We start from the raw sequence: 19,766 nt of genomic DNA, 5'->3' as shown, positions 1-19,766 counted from the left end.
TTTTTCCAGAAGAGCAATACCATTTATGAAAGCATCTGCTATGGAAAGATATTTAAAAATTAGAATAGTCTATACTTTTACAGAATTACCTATCTTATGTTTTCATGCTGCTGTCTTTGATGAGTACCTTCCATCTGAACCTCTTCTCCAGAAAATCAACTGTATTATCAACCAATTATCAACCATTCCATGGTGAACATCATGGAGGATCTGATATTTCTTCACATTTGAGCTCAAAACTCTGCTTACGTTAGGGTTCCAGTTTTCACAGGGACAATTATGTATACCGATTGTTTTCTCAAGCATTGTACAACACGGGTTGCAAATTTATTTACAAATGCTTGGTAATCAGGTTTCACAAGCCTAAGCTGGCAGAATCTCTTTTACAGAAACTCACTAAGTTGAATGATTTTGGCTCATCGTTAGTAGTGTATGATTCTGGAGGGCAGTTTAAAGCAATTATTACAAAATTGTAATCATCATCCTGAATGCTGTGTTTTGCCTGTCAAATAGATTCACGAGTTCGTATGTTTTTTTCTGTTTCACTATATATGATTTCAGGTTGTATACGACAAAGTCACAGAGCTCAAAGGCCGTGTACTGAAGCTTGTTGTGAAAAGCAAAGGAGCATTTGTGGGAGCCGTTAACATTCAACTGAGCAGTGTCCATTTAAATGAAGAAAAGTGGTATCCACTGGGAAACAGTATAATTTAAGTGTTGTCTAAGATAATTCAATAATTTATCTACTAATGTTTCTTTATTCCCATTTCCCACGGTACATTTTGTCTCAGTTGCCCTGGAGAATATGCAGTCATCTGCTGATCGCATACCTTAACATTTCTAATCATAAGGCTATTGTCTTAAAATTGCTACCACCTTCCCGCAACGGATTCCTGTCAGTGTGAGTTTAAGAAATCACGTGCTAAGAACTTGTAGCAGCATGCGGGAAATTCTTATGACAGCAATAAAGATTTTTGTTTTGTTCATATGAAATAGTACTGTAAAAATACTACGTTTGGTACACATCGAAGTGTGGGGCCTAATTCTTTGCTCATTAATTCCACTGACTGTGTTGAAACAATGCTGATAATGGTGTACTTTATCAGCATCTGCTATGACCTCACTGCAGATGATGATTTCACCAGAGAACCGTGGCATGGTTCGCTGGGTGCCAATACATTTCAGAGGTCTAGCAAATTTCATGTTAAATCTTATACAATCAATGCATATATTTAAAAAAAAAAAAACAAACACCATAAACACCAAAAACTTAAAAGTTTTGCACTTCAAGCTTTTTGTGCAGTATATGTTGGTGTGCTTTTAACTTTTGATATAATGTAATATTCACTCCAGGATATTCATTTGTCAATAAGATATGTCACTGTTTCTTTTATTTTGACATCCAAGAAGCAGGTATAACCAGTCATTTGTGAGAAGAAAGGAGGAGGGAGAAGCTAGTATTCACCAATAAATAAAACATGTTGAATGTGAGCTTTCAGTGTGGTATTTATTTAAGATCATGCTCTAAGGATTGTTTGTTCACCAGTCTTACCGCATTGCATTCTTATGCTGCATAAGGGAATCAAGTCAATACATGCATTGACCTCAGGGCTATAAAATGTATATATACATATTAAACAGTGAACGTGAGTGGTTCCTTTGAGTTCACTGAGGCTAATTATGGGCTCTGTTCTTCAAAGCATTTTTACCTAAATTGAGGAAGCACTTAAGCACATCTTTAAACATTTAGCACGTGAGCACCCATAATGAACTGTCCATTATTGCCAGCCTCTTACACACACATAGCTGATGGTGTATATACACCTTTCCAGGACCAAGGGCACATTTTTAAGGCACAGGAGACATGTTGATTTGTGATCTGGTCTGCTGTAAAATTTTAAGTTACCGTATACTGAGTAGGTCTGACATTTGTCCTACCAGGTGGAAAAGTGGTCAAAAGAGGAATAATAATGCCAGAAGCTGAAGATAATTGCCGCCTTCTCCCAAAGGACGCTCACAAATCAGTCTTCAGAAGTTAATGTGGTATAAAGCTCCTGAAGTGGGACTAGGAGTGTTATTTAGGAAACTAAATAAGCTGGAGTTTTTCTCAGCATCAAGCCAATTGACTATGTCATTTGGTCAGTTTGTATCTGAGAATAGATACACCCGATTGCCTGGGGAAATTAAACTCCTCCTCAGAAGAGGGAGGTGGGGGGAACTCTGCTTGAATATTAATATTGTTAGTATTCTTCAGAGCTGAAAAAAGCTATAAAATATTTACCACATGAAAGGGATATTGGCTAGCATTCAGATATGATTGCTACAAAGATCATTAAGTCTAACATTTTAGATTATAGGCTCTCCTGGGTAAAGAGTCAAGTGACTTGTCGCTCAAGCACAGAAAACACATTGAGGCCAGCTTACAATGTTATCAAATTACCTGACCTTACAGTTCAATATTGATTTTAGATTCTTCTTAGTCTACTGTCTTGGTTTCCTTATTATAACTATAATGCAATTTTCTAATGGTGTTATTTCCTGTGGCATTTTCTAATCATTGTTTACCGCGCGCCCTGATTTTCCATCTTAGAGCAACATTAAATAAAATAGCATTAAAATGGCATTCAGTAAAAAGAGCATTAAAATATAATATTACCAGAACTGTCTGCAAACGCAAGCAGTACTGTTTGGTATATAAAGGAAGAAAACTATCAATATAGCATCCTCTTTTTTAAAATAAAAAAAAAAGTCATGTTTGAGTAACAAATCTGCAATTAACTGGGTAGCTACAGTCCTGTGGAAGCTCAACGATACTTCAATTTTGTAAGGAAGATGGGAAAATTGTGTCTTATGGGCAAGATCTACACTGATAGCTATGTCAGGCAAGGAGTTGTCCTCAGAGATCTTAAATCAGCCCTTGCCTTTTCTAAAATTCTTCTCGTCTGCCTCAGAGCATTGTGCTTCCTATTTCCTGAGTTCACACTAAGATATATCCTGAGCTCCCTGCTGCTATAGGGAACATAGACGTTTACAAATCAGTCCATGAATTATCTGTCTTTCTTTAGCAGCAGGATGTTCAAGACCAAGCTAAGAAAAGGTACCAGTATTAGCATCTCATTTTTTATAATTTTAAGAGCTGTTTTTTTTCCTCAAAACTATTTTTCCAGGTAGCAAAATTACAGTGGACATAAAAGAGGTATAGCCCGATCAGAAGCTGCTGTTATTATAAATTTAAAGGGTACAAGGTACGTGTAATTTTTCCTGTCCCCTCAGAAAAATACAATGGTAAGAAATTTTGTTCAATACAAATAAAAATATCAACATAACATGCTCATTTTGCAGTCTCAGATCATAAATATTAGACTATTATTCTCAATCAGTAATTAATCATAATTTTGAAATCAGCTGCAAACGCAATAAACTGAATTTAAAAAAAGTGCAAAAAAAAAAGTTCAGTCTTCATGAATTAGTTCTAAATAATACTAGGGCCAACATCAGTAGCCATTACTTATTCAGGATACCATTTACTCACACAAGAAGTCCCATTAGCTTAATAAAATCATTGAGCACGTGCCACTCCGCAAATCAGACCACAGGGTTGTTGCAAGCCTAGTGATGTTGCTTTATTGAGCAGGGTGTAATCCTCCAGAGCAACTGTTACTGCAGAACATCATTAATAGTACCAGATATGGACAAACAGTGATGCAGGTTTGAGATTGTCGCCAGCTTTGGAAAACAGGGGCACGCTACGGTAACCTGTAAATATAAGGACACTCCATTAGTGTATTAACCACAAATGCAAAGATCATAATGGAATGTTTTTATGATCTACTATGCAAATAAGGCTTAATTTATGATTCGCTAAATAACTCTTTAAAATAAAGTGAAACGATGCAGAACCCAAATCCCAGTTCTACTGGTTTTCTCTTCTATATATACAGTATTTTGATTCTGGTATTTTTAGACACAGGGGAAAACTCCGGTGTCTTTCAGGATATGGTGTTTCTTTAAACTAAAGACTTTTAGCCCAGTGATATTTAAACATGGGGAAAGCAAGCATTTTAACATCCAAAGATGTTACGTGCTGCATGCATTGTTCTGATAGCAAATTGTATCGCTTGTGACTCAACAGTGGTAGTGCCTTAGAGAAGAATGGTGTTGGAGCAGCAATGCACTGTCCAGCTGAGGCAGAAAAAGAAGTGTAGTGTAAGATCTTCTACCATGCCATCTTAGCATGTCTGTTAAGGATCTGCTTTTACATATGAGTGATTCCTAGTATCGGAAATAAGGCATGCCTCAGAAACTACATGTTCATCTGATTGTTGAAGCGTTGGGAGAAGCAATAGTTCTCAACTTCAAACTAAATTAACTTGCCTGCTCCGAAAACAAAACAATCCCCTCTCCAAAACCACAAACCTGTATTGCTTTGTATGACTGTAAATGTCCATTATGTCATAATAATAAACAATGTGACTTTTGATTAAAAAAAGGTGTTCTGTATTTTATCTATGTATATATAACTGCAGTTATTTAAGTACGTATCTGTTATGAATACGTATCTACATTCAAAACTGAAGTTTTCAAAAGCCTTCCTTAGGTGTGCCTGGATGTGTGCGTAGTCTTTGGGACCCTCATTTATTTGGGTTTGGATTTTCTTCATTCTTTTGTACAACATGAGAGTTCACCTGGCATCTAAGGTTCAGCTTCTGGGCAGCAGATATTAAAGCTGAGTCCAGGCAATACGCATTTGAGATCAACGTTGAGAGTATGCACATGGTATGTGGAAGACTTGGTTTATTTCCTATCCAAAGATAACACCTCAAGGGCTTAGACTCATTTCTAAAGACTGCATTCTAGCCCCTACCTACAGAATAGTCTACCTGAAGAGAAGTAAAACTTTTCCGGAGAGAAGTAAAACTTCTTTTTTATTGAAATTGTTCCAATTTGTATGAAATAATTAATTACTTGTTGATCCAGTGATAACAGCAGTAATAACCGAATTCCTGTCCTGTATTAGTGTTCTACATGGCAGACTTATTGGGACAGGGATTGTAACCCGAGACTGTCTCCTCTTGCCTTTAACCACCCAGCTAGAGAATTATTCTCACCTTCAGCCCCTCTGAGTACACCTACTTAATCATCACATGAAAAATCAAATACTTTTACAGGTAGGCAGCAAGCATTCTTCCCCAGTGTAATCTACAGCTGAGTTGGGTGGCTGCTGCTGGGATAAGGAAAGCAGTGATGATGTACGTTTGAATCCTTTCAAGAGAAAATGCAGGGGAGGGTGGCAATGACACAACTTTGTCCCACTGTCTGTCAAAGAAAAAAAGAGATGTAAGCACTACTCAGCTTTTGGAAGCAACTTTGCCTCAGGGGACACCTCAGGGATACAAATCCTAAGGAAGGAGGGGCAGTCCTGTAGTGCAGATTAAAGCAATCAAAGCTGTGAAGAGTAAAATGTAAATCCTAATTCACTCTTCACCATGGTTTAGACAGTCCTTTCCGAAGAAATCTAGGTTGTATTGACTCCCTCTGTAAGATACAGTATTTTCCCCTTTCACTATTTAGGGAGTTTAGGTACCTAAAGCAAAGCCATTGTTCCAGACCGGGAATCCAGAGGTCTCAATGTCAAGCATTGCAATAAATTTTGAAATCATCTGTCAGTTCATCTCTTAGAAGAATTTTATTTATGCCTCTGGGCGTCTGTATTTTATTCACATTGTGTTAAGTGGGGGTTGGGGCAATTTGTTTGGTGCTGTTTATAATAGTTTTTGTGCCTACGCTCAATTTCCTAGCATTTTTAATTACTCCACTCAAAATCCTCCCTGTAGAATCTGCACGCTCTTACTTTTCCAAAATACACATCCCCCATTTGTGACCAAAATTAATCACACAGGCACATTAGATTAGAGAAACACTGAAAAATTATTATTTTTTTAAAAAAAAAAGGCCCAAATTGATGGTTTTACAAGCATATGTAAGCTTTAGTGTCTGCTATTTAAATTTGTCTTAGACATCGTGAGTTGGCAGGTTTGGGGTGTTTTTTTTTTTCATTATCCTGAAACATATAAATAAAAGGAAAGTTAAAGGTGATCAGTGTAAAAATTGATGTTGGAGAAAACCAAGCGTGCTTTAAGAGTAATGTCTTTGTTCTTGTGTAACTCCTCAGCGTCAACTAAGAATCACAAACAGCTTTATGACTTCAGAGCCTGGAAAGAAAAAGCCATTAAATATCCTGTTAAGCTTAATAAAAAAGGCACAGTGCCCGTTGTCAGCTCCAACCGTTTGCCTTCACATCTTCATTCACTAATAAAATTTGGTTGGTTGTTTTGTCAGAAATAGCTTTTGAAATTCAATGCAGTAAACAGGCGTTTTACGTAAGCCTGCCTCCTTGGCCTACTGACTTCTGTGTCTGCTCTTTATGTGCAGCCTATTAATCACACAGGATTCCAGGACCTGTACTGGTACAACAAAAGAAACGCTACCAAAAAAATACCATAAATATGCCGCTTAATTTATATTCTTTGCCTTCCACTCTGAAAAGTTGCAGATAGGTTACCTAAGGGCTTTTTGGTGTTGATTTTTTTTGTTTTGTTTTGTTTTGTTTTGTTTTTAATTTGGCTTGTATTGGGTTTTGAGCCTAACTGAGTGGAAAGTGCACAAAGCTGTTGCCTGTATAGCAGTTCTGACTAATCTCTCTTCCTGTTTCCTATTATAATGACTTGACCGTCTGAGCAGTTCCTCTCTAGAATGGAATACTGCAATAGGAATAATTAACCATCATTAATATTCTTTTGATTTCTACACCGTGGATTTTCATTCAGAGACTACAATGGCTTGAAAAAAAACCCAAAGAGTGCAATTTTTACCTACGGTTATAAAATTCTTCTTTAGGAAATACACATAATGCTGTACTCTATCAATACTACAGTAATGATAAAAGCCTGGATTGTAGGGTTTTTTGAGCTGTTATAGGTGGCTCAGGTAAAAATATTACCTTTACTCAAGCTCAGCAGTGGTAAAGTGTATTGGCCAAGGAAGTCATTTGCAACCAGAGATATCTCATCCTCCACACAGAAGCGTATCAATGCCAGTTCTGGAACTTGAACAGTAAATGAGAAAGTTTCATCCCATCTAGGGTTCAAAGCTAATAAAAGGAGAAAATGCACAGCATCAAAATACCATTTCATTTATTCTACTTAATATATTAATTACTGTATCTGCTATCACTAGTCTGAACTGGTAAAGTTTTGTTCTTCTTCCCTGTGACCATTTAAATAAATGATGATACTGCCACTAACTAAAGTGGTATGTAGGTCACATCTGTTGTATATATTATGGAGTTAAAACTGTCAGATGGAAGCTCTCAGAATGAAGCAGAGAGCTTGGGACTTGCCTGCAGTATGCAGGCCAGCCCTTTCTAAGGATTTGTCATGTATAGTCATGTACATAATACTGTAAATCAAAAGCCTAAGAAAGTTGATGTCATCTCTTAGATAAGAGCAAGATGGGACAGCAATAGCCAGGTTAAGAACCTCTGCTAAACTTAAATTTTCCTACAGCCATACCAGTTTCATGTTTCTGACAAAGTTTATCCTTTTACAGTTTTGGCAATAAGGCAGAAACTAAATAAAATTAGGTAATAAAAAGTGATCACTTGACAAAAAATACAAAAAGAGGATGTGGAACAGGAAGGGGGTGCTTTGTCTTAAGCAATGTTCATACAGAGAGAAAAAGAAATTCAGGGGTCAATTTAAAACAGCAGCCATCTAGAAAAAGGAAAAAGGAAAAAGGAAAAACAGAAGACAGAGGCACAGAAGAAGGGAGATCACAGGGAACTTTTAGTCTGAGACATCAAGCAGATCTATATGATAAATGTAAAGGGGTGCTCAAAGACAACTACAAAGAGTACACACTTCCCCTGTCAAGCAATTAAGGGACCAGTCAGTCCTACTAGAAACTTCATAGGAGCTAAGTGATGAAGTCACAGAAATTTCTTCAGAAAAAATATCTTTAAATTTAACACTTGGTGGACTGCTTTTGGCTGGGATAGGGTTAATTTTCTTCATATCAACCTGTATGGTGCTATGTTTTGGATGTATAACAAAAACAGAGTTGATAACAAACCAATGTTTTATCTATCGCAGAGCAGAGTTTACACAATGTCAAGGACTTCTCTCTTTCTTATGCTGCAACCCACCCCTCTTATGCTGCAACCCCCCCTGCCAGCCAGCAGCCTGGGGGTACACAAGAAGCTGGGAAGAGACACAGCTGGGACAGCTGACCCCAACTGACCAGAAGGGTACCCCAAGCCATATAACATCAGGCTCAGTGTAAAAAAGGTGGGGGAAAGAAGGAGGAAGGGCAGACATTTGGAGCTACAGTGTCTGTCTTCCCAAGTCACCATAGTGTGTGATGAAGCCCTGCTTTCCTGGAAATGGCTAAACACCTGCCTGCCGATGGGAAAGCAGTGAATGAATTCTTTATTTTGCTCTGCTTGCTCACACAGCTTTTGCATTACATATTAAACCATCTTTATCTCAATTCAAGAGTTTTAACACTTTTCTCCTTCCAACTCACTCCCCTAACCCACTGGGTGAGAGTGAGCAGGCAGCTGTATGGGGCAGAGCTGCCATCCAGGGTGAGCCCACAAGAGCGTGTAAAGACAATGCATTCCATCTTCCTTCAGGAGAGTGCTTCCTCAACCTACTAGTCTGAAAAAATGGCACATAGCATGAACTTCTGCTACAGATTTTGTGCCAGAAGATCCTGGTCTAGAGAGAAATAATCACAGTCTCTGGAAGTACATAAGAGCTTCTTGGGCTGGAAAAATGGTAATTCTTTATAAAATATTGTTGTGCTTTTTTCACAGTCAAGAGAATAAAACTGATGCTCACCATTGCTTTTTATAACACTAGATTTTTTTTTTGTTTGATCTTCTGGCACACCGTAAATTTCTATGTGCACTAAAGGGTCAGCTTTGTTAGTCTTCGACAGGTTACTGGGTGGTAGCTGGTGACCGCTGATGAGCTGGAAAATTAAAGTTGTAGCATACTGAAATAACTGTAAGAATGAACTCTATAGAGTAGCCATAAAAAGTTATAAAAAGACATATTAAACATAATAAAATTAAGAATGTGGTGTTCCCATTTAATTTAATTCTTGTCTAATTTCACAGAATCATATAATTGTTTAATAATTGCGTTGGAAGGGACCTTTAAAGGTCGTCTAGTCTAACCCCCATGCAATGAGCAGGGACATCTTCAACTAGATCAGGTTGTTCAGAGACCCTTCCAACCTGATCTTGAATGTTTCCAGGGATAGGGTATATCTACCATCTCTCTGGGCAGCCTGGCCCTGTGTTTCACCACCACCATGGTAAAAAAAATAAAATCTGATATCACGCTTTAAATAATAATTTTCAGAATTAAGTTACTATTCAACAACCAGACATAAAAATTATATTTGGTCACCATGCAAAATAATAACATTGGAGGAATCAGTCTGATGATTTTTGCATTTTCGGAGATCAAGCTCATGAATTCCTATTAAAACTGTGTCTAGTGGACCAGTGCTAACAACCATGGTGACATCAGCATTGTGTTACAGGGTAGTGGCGGACTGCCTCACCTGTGTTCCTTCTTTTTCACAGTAACACATAAAAACTCTGCATTTAGTAGGCCCCCTGATGTTTTTCTCCTTAATTTAGTTAGCTACCCGGAAATTTTGCCTCAGACTGCCTTGTAATCTGGCACCCAGCCTAGGAAAGGATTTATGAAAGTCACAACTTTGTCTGCTTTCTATCTGTATTTCAGGACACCTAGGAGATAATAACCATCTGTACAATAATCTGATTTTTAGAAATCAATGTATGGAATGTATCAAGAGAGACAGACAAGCCTAAGTGAAAGATATGACTGTTATGATCCAGATTTCAGGACTAAGCATCAAAACTCATGATACAGAGTCTTATTCCCCTGTCAACGACCAAAAAATCAAACACTACAAATTCCACCTTTTGATTAGATGTTTGCTGTGACACCTTGCTCCAAGTTCTAGCCTGAAACTTGGAAAAGCAGTGGCTTACCAAACCCTGATGCCGTTCACTTTCTTCCTAGAAAATAGCTACTAGCTTCAGTAGAAACCTTTGCAAGATGCAAGCACTGATGGACTGCCCACTTAAGCTTCTTTGACATGTCCTGAATGTCATGACTACAATTCAGCCACATTGGCCAAGTCCTGCTTCCCACTCTTACCCTATTGCTAGACCCAGTCGAAGTCTCCCACAAGGTGGGAAAAGAGCAAGCTCTTCTCAGCACACTATGACCCAAATTCATAAATCCAATCAATTTTTGAGACCCAAGCTGGAGCAGGCATACAGAGAGAGTAGTAAATAATATGGTAGGCTCAGAAGTTTCCATGTTAAATACCTTGAATATTTGTATTTCTTCTTCAAAGGCTATATGCTTCTTGATGATGGGAATTGTGCCACATCAGGTTAAGAAGGTTATTGAATTCAGTCAAATTGGGCCCTGTGTGATTTTTGTGTTCACTTATGTTCTTCTTTTCATTTATTCAGTCAGTCAGTTCGAAAGACTTGACCTCTAAATGTTTTATATCCTTGCCCTCTAACTGTCAAGTAATTTCTCCATTCATCAAGTTAGTAACTCTTCTTCAGCAGAAAATGTTTTTCCTTTGACTCTTGCTCCTGACTCTTTTTGTCTTCAACCAGCATTTCCTGTTTTTTGTTGCTGATTCTATGACTGAGGCTCTCTTTGCCCTACAGTCTCTCAGCTGGTGAGATGCCATTGCTTCTTTGTAACCTGCATTACTGTCATGATTTAGGCAAACCAGTTGTCCTCAAACCAGGACAACTACCCAGCCTGTCGTCTCAGTCTATGTCCTCAGTCTAAAAAGCTGCCTTTCTCTTTTCCAATTTCTTCCAAACTCAGACATTTCCTTCCCATTGTCAATGATCTTGTCCGTCTCCTGCATTGCAATTGGGGATTTTTCCTCACCTCAATTAACTCCAGCTTTATACAAATAAGGGTTAAAATAACTGATGTATATGCATGGGTGCTTGAAATCATCCAGTAATGTCTGTTCATAATTGGTATGCTCACTGTTAGGACACTAAAATGTTCTTGATTAAGTGAATCCATTATGTAAGTATTTTATAATTGTTATTATCTAATGTTTTATCCCAGTATTTATTTCTCTGAAAGAAACAAAATAGCAATTATGCACTAATTTTATGCTAATTAAATTTTATTTATGCAAGTAGTGTACTGTGTAATCAGAAATTGCACTTTTTCATTGGGATAAGGTAGTTTTCTAACTAGTGAACAATTATAAAACATCTACTTGACCTCAAAAGAAGGGTTTTTCTAACCCATTAGTTTTAAATGACATGTATTTCTACTATTTTTAAGAAGTAAATCAGATTTGAAATTAAGAGAAGTAGAAATAATTCAAAGGCCTAATGCTTCACCACCCTTTTTGCACTTATTTATATCATTTTAGAATGATAAATAATCTTTTATGTATGCATAGGAAGATAATGAAACTTAAAAGAAGCATAAAGCTTCCTATCGTATCTTTAAGCGTTTCCACTTATCAATTAGCATTATAATAGTACATGGGGTATTACTAATACTTAAAGAGAATAACACCAAAAGTGCACATTTTATTTCTGAGTTTTCAGAGTTCAATCCTCACAACTGTAAGTGACAAGTCCCTTTGTCAGCTACACTTGTGGCACAATGCAAGGTATATTTATATTTCTGTACAAAGCACTGTGAAAGATCCTGTCTTTTTACAAACTCTTATAACTTCTGAACACCTACATGAGTGAACTACAGATGGGAAAACATCCAAGCAGCAATAGATACTATATGAGAGTTTTAACATGTTATTAAAAAAACAATATTAATCTTCCCAACAACCAGGAATGGGGATAAAATAAGAAACCAATAATAGACAATAAATAGGTCTGAACTACGTCATGTTTGATTTCACATTTTATGGAACAAACCAACAATTCACTAAGCTTACCCTTATTGACAGAGACATTGGTTTACTGTATCTTCCCACATTTTGTGGGGTAAATGTTGAATTGTGTTTCCTCAAGAATTCTGGTTTCAGAACATAGCCACAGCCGCCATTGTCTAGGAACTTTCCGTTTTGCAATTCCATTTGTACTCCTGGTGTCTGGAAATTTAAGGCCACTATAAAAATAAATAAATAAATGTTGATTTTAGTGAATTGGAGTTGATAACATTTTATAAAACAACTCTCTGTAAATAAAAGTGAAAACAAAAACAAAGGAGATTAAAAAACGTATATCTTTCAAATCATATGTAAAATCCTGTTATTTCTCTTAAATTTAGCAGTATTCAATAATGAATGATTTATATAAAAGAAGTGCACTATTTAAAACTGCATTATATATTCAGAATTACTCTATAGATGTTTTTTACGCTGCAGTGTGTTTTCTCTTTTCTTTCTAAATTAGACCTTGGAGAATATGAAATGAGAGATCTGCTTTCCCTCTGAGGACTAAATTCACATACTAGTTTTCTCTGCAAGACCCTGCACCCTGAACCTGCTTACAAAGTTCTGGTGCAGAAGGCAAAAACATAGGATTGTAACTAACCTTAGTTATGGTGCAGAATTCATTACAAAAGCATGTCACCCAGAGATCAAGAAGCTTTAGTTTAGAGTTAGAATGTTCAGCACAAATACATATAAGTTTATAGAATTAGAAGGAATTTTTAAAGTGTTCTTAAATTTATGTGAGCAAACTGTCTTCAAGCTTATTCTTCCAGTACTGGTTTTTGTTGTTAGTATACACCTGACAGATTTTCCTTTCCTTGGAAGCTCAAAATATTTTTGCTTTGCTGCAGCAGCAATAATAAAATAACACACTTCTCATCAACAGGATATTGTAATTCATGAGATAAAGCCAACATTGAAATAGACCTGTTTAATGAAATTTTCCCCTATTACAGTACATTGGAGCTTCCTGTCACATTCAAAATAGAAAAAGCGCAAGTCAAATCACTGAAGTGATAACATGACATGTGTTAAATAGAAAATGATAAAAAGTCATTTACTTGATGGCTTGGCAGGAAAAAAAAAATGAAGACTTTCAGCAGTACAAGTGACTCCTCATAATAATTCAGGAAGAGGACCTTAATACATGTTCCTATGAGATAATATAAATGTATTCAATGAACATTTGGCAGAATTCAGAAATCCTTATCTCATGTGGAAAATGCAAGAAATTTGGATCTGTTTCACTGCAAAAATTATTTGTTTCTCCACTCCTTTGATGAACCTTTAAAAAAATTCTGTAGTAAATGACACAAATAGGAACAGATCTGTAGAGTGAAGCAGCTGGTACTACGGACCTAATGTTTGCACTACGCATGTTTTCAGTGGGGTTACTTCAGAAGAGCTCTAGCCTGGTCCCATGGCCTCAATAACAATTACTGGCTGGAATACATCAAGTGCTCCCAGAGTGCATCCTCTGTTTCATCTGAAAGGAATCCCATCTGTGCTAGCTAAGATTGCTCTGCAACATGAACCAACGTGCAGTAAATAGGAACAACTAGGAATCTTGTCTAAAAAACCCCCAAACAAACAAAGAACAAAAACCAACAACAACACAACACAACATGCACTCCTGCTTTGAATTAAAAGCTAATGTAGATGCAGACATAGATTCTGTGTGAATATGCAAAGGAACTTTAAGCTTATTTTACCTTTGACAACAGACATTAAACTTCAAAATATGGATATTGCCCATTGCACACCATTGCCTGTTTTATTCTCTTAGTATAGTTTTGGCAATGGTTCACAATTTGGACTTTATGACTCAACAAATCACCCAGAAACAGACCCAAATATGGTGCTATATGGCCCTTGTTGGATCTTAATACATTGATTCAAGCAGTGCAATGAACACTACAGAGCTACAACGCCGAGGACCCTTGACGCCTAGGTCCTGACATGATCTACAGGTAACCCATGATCTCTCAGTACAATAGGCAATTCCTAGGCCATAGTTTCAGAATATGTGGTTTAAAAAGTGTAACTGAAATTAGGCAAATCGAACAGCCATAGCTTCAAATAGCAGCTTACGCCTGATGAAACAAATTACATGATTGCACATAATGAGACTGTTGCTAAATTTGCCAAGCTTCATAGGCTACCAAGCAGGAAAATCTGATTTAACAACAGAAACAAGCAAAAGAGAATACTTTACATTTTACCATATTAGGAAAATTACTTTTGCAACACAAGTGAAGAGCAACATTATTATGGGTTGATATCTTCAAACATCAACACTATACTTTTACTTAATTTAATTTTACCTTAGAATAAGTTAAAAACACACTGAACAGTAGTTTTAATTTACCTACTGAGTTCCTGGTATTGCAAGTTGTAACTTGATTAAAGTAAGTGAATGTGAAATTTTGCATTATATTCTCCGAGATGCATACCTCTACTACAACTGCCTGCAAGGTTCACAGCTGCTTGGGGCCTCCTAGGACAATGTTTTATGGTATACTGTTGATACACAGTTTTTCTTTTTAATCAGATGCAGTTATAACCCTTACACATTTTGAGAAATAACAAGGTTCGTAAATTAAGAACTGTTTTCCATTGTCTACCAGTGTGATCTTAGCAACACCTTTCTTGCAAGGAAGACTGAATTTCTATCCAACATTTCATCTCAGTTTTGCTGAATTCAAGAACAGAACTGTCAATAGCATGCTTTGTATTGAGGTTTTATGAAACAGTAACAATTTAATGCATGGACAAGAGTGCTTTAAACTGCTAATATCTTGTGGAAAGAAACCCAAATATGTCTACTATGAAACTATCTGAACAATACATAATCTTAACATATGGTTTTCATGGCACTTAAGTTTAATGCTTTGTAAGTTAAACTTTCTCCTCAGTCCTTCCATTAAGCACAAAAAGCCTGTTAATAATGGCATCAAAATCAAAACAGCAGAGCAAAACCTGGGCTTGGAGGACAACCTGAGCAAAGGAATTCCTCAGTGTGGTTCCTGCCTCTGAAATGGAACCAAGTCTTCCTGGAACCACGAGGCCAAGATTTAATAGTCATATCTTCTTGCAAAGTACCAGAGCTGCCATGGTTGTCCCTGTTGGCCCCGGATGTAAATAATTTCATATAGCAAATGTGAGTGAGGAAAAAGCCTGTCTCCAAGAAGGTGAAACAATCCATAATGCAGAGGAACACAAAGGGTACATTTTATCCCAAACCTCTGTATCACAAGCAGTTAACTGAAGTCAGTTTCACAACTAATTGCAGAACTAACCACAATCCTTGTATTCAAATACAGCATCTTCCATAAGCACTGCCATTCAAGACACAATTGATTTTTAGACTGAAAGCAAAAGCTTTTGAAAACCAAAGTTAGCACTGGGGTTCTTAGATTTCTAAGTGATAATGATCTGAAGGCAGTTAAGGAAACCTGCATGTCTTTTGTCTGTGATGATGCCTCTCAATTAATATTCCTATTGGGACTTTTAAATTGTCATTTTTTTATTTTTTATTCTTTGCTTCCTGGTTCTTTTAGCTATATTGCAACTGTAAGTTTTAATATATTTTCTGCATTTAAAAGGGAAGATTTAAAAATGGATAAGCACGTTTCTCACTGATTTTCCTTAAAAATAGTTACTTAATTGCACTTTATGCCATTTAAAATCCATCTCAAAATGTCTGAATATTATGCAATCTCCAAAAATATCATATGCAAAAAGCACTCAGTGCCAATGTTCCTATCTCCATGATTTACTTCACTCATTTGAGTTTAATGGCATAGAATAGATCACACTTACAGCTCTTTGATCAGTCTTGTTGCCATCCTCTCAGGTCTTTCTAATTGTCTATGTTTTAAAATGGGCTGCTCACAATGAATGCAACGCATCTTCTGCTCCTTAGATATCCAAAATTTGAACTGAATTCCACATAGACTGGGAAACACTACAAAGACAGGACCATGTCCTAGTGATCTGGCATATTTTGTCTTTGGTTATGAGATGATCTATGTGATTGGATTTGAAGACACTGACATTTCATGTCAGCACTCCCAGCTAGGCATTGACTGTCTATCCTTTCTTTTCCCATGCGGGTCACAGCTGCACCCAATCCATCACTGCCCAAATTTACCGAAATATTTTCAGAAGTCCTTACATGACTGGGTAGTCCACATTACTTTTTTCAAAGTGATGTAGGTGGCTTTTAAAAATTTTCATCCATAGCCTGAATAAACAGCATGCTAACTGAGTATGAGTTGACTCAAAATGGGGATGAAAACGGGGAATATTCATTCATCATCTTATGTTGAAACCAACTGAACACATCTGGAGGAAGGATAAACTGTAACATAGAATCACAGAGTCATAGAATTGTTTAGGTTGGAAGGGACCTTAAAGTTCATCTAGTTCCAAGCCCCCTGCCACAGGCAGGGACACCTCCCACTAGACCAGGTTGCTCAAAGCCCCATATAACCTTGACCTTCCAGAAATGGGGCATTCACAACTTCTCTGGGCAACCTGTTCCAGCGTCTCACCACCCTCACAGGAAAGAATGTCTTCCTAATATCTAATCTAAATCTACCCTCTTTCAGCTTAAAACCGTTACCCCTCATCCTATCATCGGTCGGGGAAAAAGACCGGCCTGGCTAAACAGGGAGCTAGTGTTGCAACTTAGGGAAAAAAAGAGGATCTATGGCCTCTGGAAGGAAGGGCAGGCCACTCAAGAGGACTACAAAGAGGTAGTGAAGCTATGTAGGGAAAAAATCAGGAGGGCCAAAGCCCAGCTAGAACTAAATCTGGCTTCTGTTGTCAAGGACAACGAAAAAAGTTTCTATAAATATATTAGCAATCAGGACTAAGGATTATCTCTGTCCTCTAGTAGATGGGGCCGGCAACATAGTGACCAAGGATGAGGAAAAGGCTGAGGTACTGCCATCTTTGCCTCAGTCTCCAGCAGTAGGACCAGTTGTTCCCTGAGCACCCAGACCCCTGAGCTAGAAGACAGGGATGGGGAGCAGAATGAAGCCCCTGTAATCCAAAGGGAAATGGTGAGGGACCTGCTTCAGCACCTGGAGGTGCACAAATCTATGGGGCCAGATGGGATCCACCCAAGGGTATTGAAAGAGCTGGCGGAGGTGCTCGCCAGGCCACTTTGCATCATTTATGAGCAGTCCTGGACAACCGGGGAGGTCCCAGCTGACTGGAGGTTAGCAAATGTGACACCCATCCACAAGAAGGGCCGGAAGGAGGATCCGGGGAACTACAGGCCAGTCAGTCTGACCTCGGTGCCTGGGAAGGTCATGGAACAGATCCTCCTCAGTGCCATTACATGGCACATGCAGGAGAACAGGGTGATCAGGCCCAGTCAGCATGGGTTTGTGAAAGGCAGGTCATGCCTATCAAACCTAATATCCTTCTATGATAAGGTGACCCACTTAGTGGATGAGGGAAAGGCTGTGGATGTTGTCTACCTGGATTTTTGCAAAGCTTTTGACACTGTTTCCCACAGCATTCTCCTGGAGAAACTGGCTGCTCATGGCCTGGACAGGTGTACTCTTCGCTGGGTAAAAAACTGGCTGGATGGCCGTGCCCAGAGAGTGGTGGTAAATGGAGTTAAATCCAGTTGGTGTCCGGTCACAAGTGGTGTCCCCCAGGGCTCGGTGCTGGGGCTGGTTCTCTTTAATATCTTTATCAATGATCTGGATGAAGGGATTGAATGCACCCTCAGTAAGTTCGCAGATGACACTAAACTGGGCGGGCGTGTTGATCTGCTTGAGGGTAGGTTGGCTCTGCAGAGGGATCTGGACAGGCTGGACCGATGGACTGAGACCAATGGTATGAGGTTCAACAAGGCCAAGTGCCAGGTCCTGCACTTGGGTCACAGCAACCCCATGCAGCGCTACAGGATTGGGGCAGAGTGGCTCAAAAGCAGCCCGGCAGAAAGGACCTGGGGGTGTTGGTGGACAGCCGGCTGAATATGAGCCAGCTGTGTGCCCAGGTGGCCAAGAAGGCCAGCAGCATCCTAGCCTGTATCAGGAATAGTGTGGTGAGACGGACTGGGGAAGTGATCATCCCCCTGTACTCGGCACTGGTGAGGCCCCACCTCGAGTACTGCGTTCAGTTTTGGGCCCCTCGCTACAAGAGGGACATTGAGGTGTTGGAGCGTGTCCAGAGAAGGGCTACAAAGCTGGTGAGGGGTCTGGAGGACAAACCTTATGAAGAACGACTGAGGGAGCTGGGGTTGTTTAGCCTGGAGAAGAGGAGGCTGAGGGGAGACCTTATCACCCTCTACAACTACCTGAAAGGAGGTTGTAGAGAGATGGGGGCTGACCTCTTCTCCCTGGTGACAAGTGATAGGACGAGAGGAAACGGGTTCAAGTTACGTCAGGGGAGGTTTAGATTGGATATTAGGAAACATTTTTTCACTGAAAGGGTTATTAAACATTGAAATAGGCTGCCCAGGGAGGTGGTGGATTCACCATCCCTGGAGGTGTTTAAAAAAAGGGTAGATGGGGCACTTAGGGACAGGTTTAGAAGTGGCTTTTGTCAGGGTAGGTTAATGGTTACACTTGATGATCTTAAAGGTCCCTTTCAACCTCAGCAATTCTATTATTCTATGATTCTATGATTCTATGATTCTATTACTACACGCCCTTGTAAAAAGTCCCTCCCCATCTTTCCTGTAGGCCCCCTTTAGGTACTGGAAGGCTGCTAGAAGGTCTCCTCAGAGCCTTCCCTTCTCCAGACTGAACAACCCCAACTCTCTCAGCCTATCTTCATAGGAGAGGTGTTCCAGCCCTCTGATCATCTTCGTGGCCCTCCGCTGGACTCACTCCAACAGGTCCATGTCCTTCTCATGTTGGGGGCTCCAGAGCTGGATGCAGTACTCCAGGTGGGGTCTCACCAGAGTGGAGTAGAGGGGGAGAATCACCTCCCTTGACCTGCTGGCCACACTTCTTTTGATGCAGCCCAGGATGTGGTTGGCTTTCTAGGCTGCAAGTGCACATTGCTGGCTCATGTTGAGCTTCTCATCCACCAACACCGCCAAGTCCTTCTCCTCAGGGCTGCTCTCAAGCCATTCTCTGCCCAGCCTGTATTTGTGCCTGGGATTCCCCAATGATAAAACAATGACAAATTGCCACCTGTTACATATACTGGTAAGCAAGAATTCATTTGACAGAAGCAGCATACACAGTAGAGGATCTTTTATCAGTAGTAAACAAACTCTGTCAAAATAAAATATGATAATACCTTCATCATCTGAATGATAAATATGATACTAATTTCTAAACCCTGCGCAAATATTAAGTATCATAATATCCTCAAGTACAAATAATATTTCCCTTTCAGTATATTGAAAATATTAATCAATCTAATATGCAGTATGGTGGAGTTTGCAAGAGGGAAAGGCAGTGCATACTATGGTACCTTGTAAACCCTTCTCACTAACAGCAGATGTAAGGAAGATAATGTGCTCTACCACAAAATAGTCAGAACATGTAACCTGGGAAAATGGTGGAACACAATGGTTTTTAAACACCTTTTTGATCTGGGTCTATCTAAGAAATTAGAAAGACTTCCAGCATAATTAAGATTCTCTGCCAAATTACAACAGCTTCCTCAGGCTGCTCTGAGCCTGAGCATTACTTAATATTCTGGTCTTGCCTTGACATTTCACTCTGATCCCC

The 19,766-nt window shown here is 38.8% G+C and overlaps 2 protein-coding genes across 2 annotated transcripts in view; one reads left to right on the top strand and one right to left on the bottom strand.

The window, feature by feature from the left end:
• The window catches only part of PIK3C2G (phosphatidylinositol-4-phosphate 3-kinase catalytic subunit type 2 gamma), a 288,301-nt gene extending 286,430 nt beyond the window's left edge, over positions 1-1,871 (top strand). The window contains exon 34 of the mRNA XM_063323201.1: positions 562-1,871. Coding sequence (XP_063179271.1) covers positions 562-714 — 153 coding nt within the window. The 3' untranslated portion in view covers positions 715-1,871. The remainder of the gene's footprint in view (positions 1-561) is intronic.
• Positions 1,872-3,610: 1,739 nt separating this feature from the next.
• PLCZ1 (phospholipase C zeta 1) overlaps positions 3,611-19,766 on the bottom strand; it is a 50,133-nt gene continuing 33,977 nt past the window's right edge. The window contains exons 10-13 of the mRNA XM_063323192.1: positions 12,058-12,230; positions 8,901-9,033; positions 7,001-7,150; positions 3,611-3,756 (exon numbers count right to left, since the gene is read on the bottom strand). Of these exons, the coding sequence (XP_063179262.1) occupies positions 3,674-3,756; positions 7,001-7,150; positions 8,901-9,033; positions 12,058-12,230 (539 nt within the window). The 3' untranslated portion in view covers positions 3,611-3,673. The remainder of the gene's footprint in view (positions 3,757-7,000; positions 7,151-8,900; positions 9,034-12,057; positions 12,231-19,766) is intronic.

The sequence above is a fragment of the Chroicocephalus ridibundus genome, chromosome 1 (genome assembly GCF_963924245.1).
Source record: "Chroicocephalus ridibundus chromosome 1, bChrRid1.1, whole genome shotgun sequence".
Classification (NCBI taxonomy): domain Eukaryota; kingdom Metazoa; phylum Chordata; class Aves; order Charadriiformes; family Laridae; genus Chroicocephalus; species Chroicocephalus ridibundus.
Note: the sequence above shows the minus strand (reverse complement) of the source record. Positions and strands in the feature narration are given on the sequence as shown.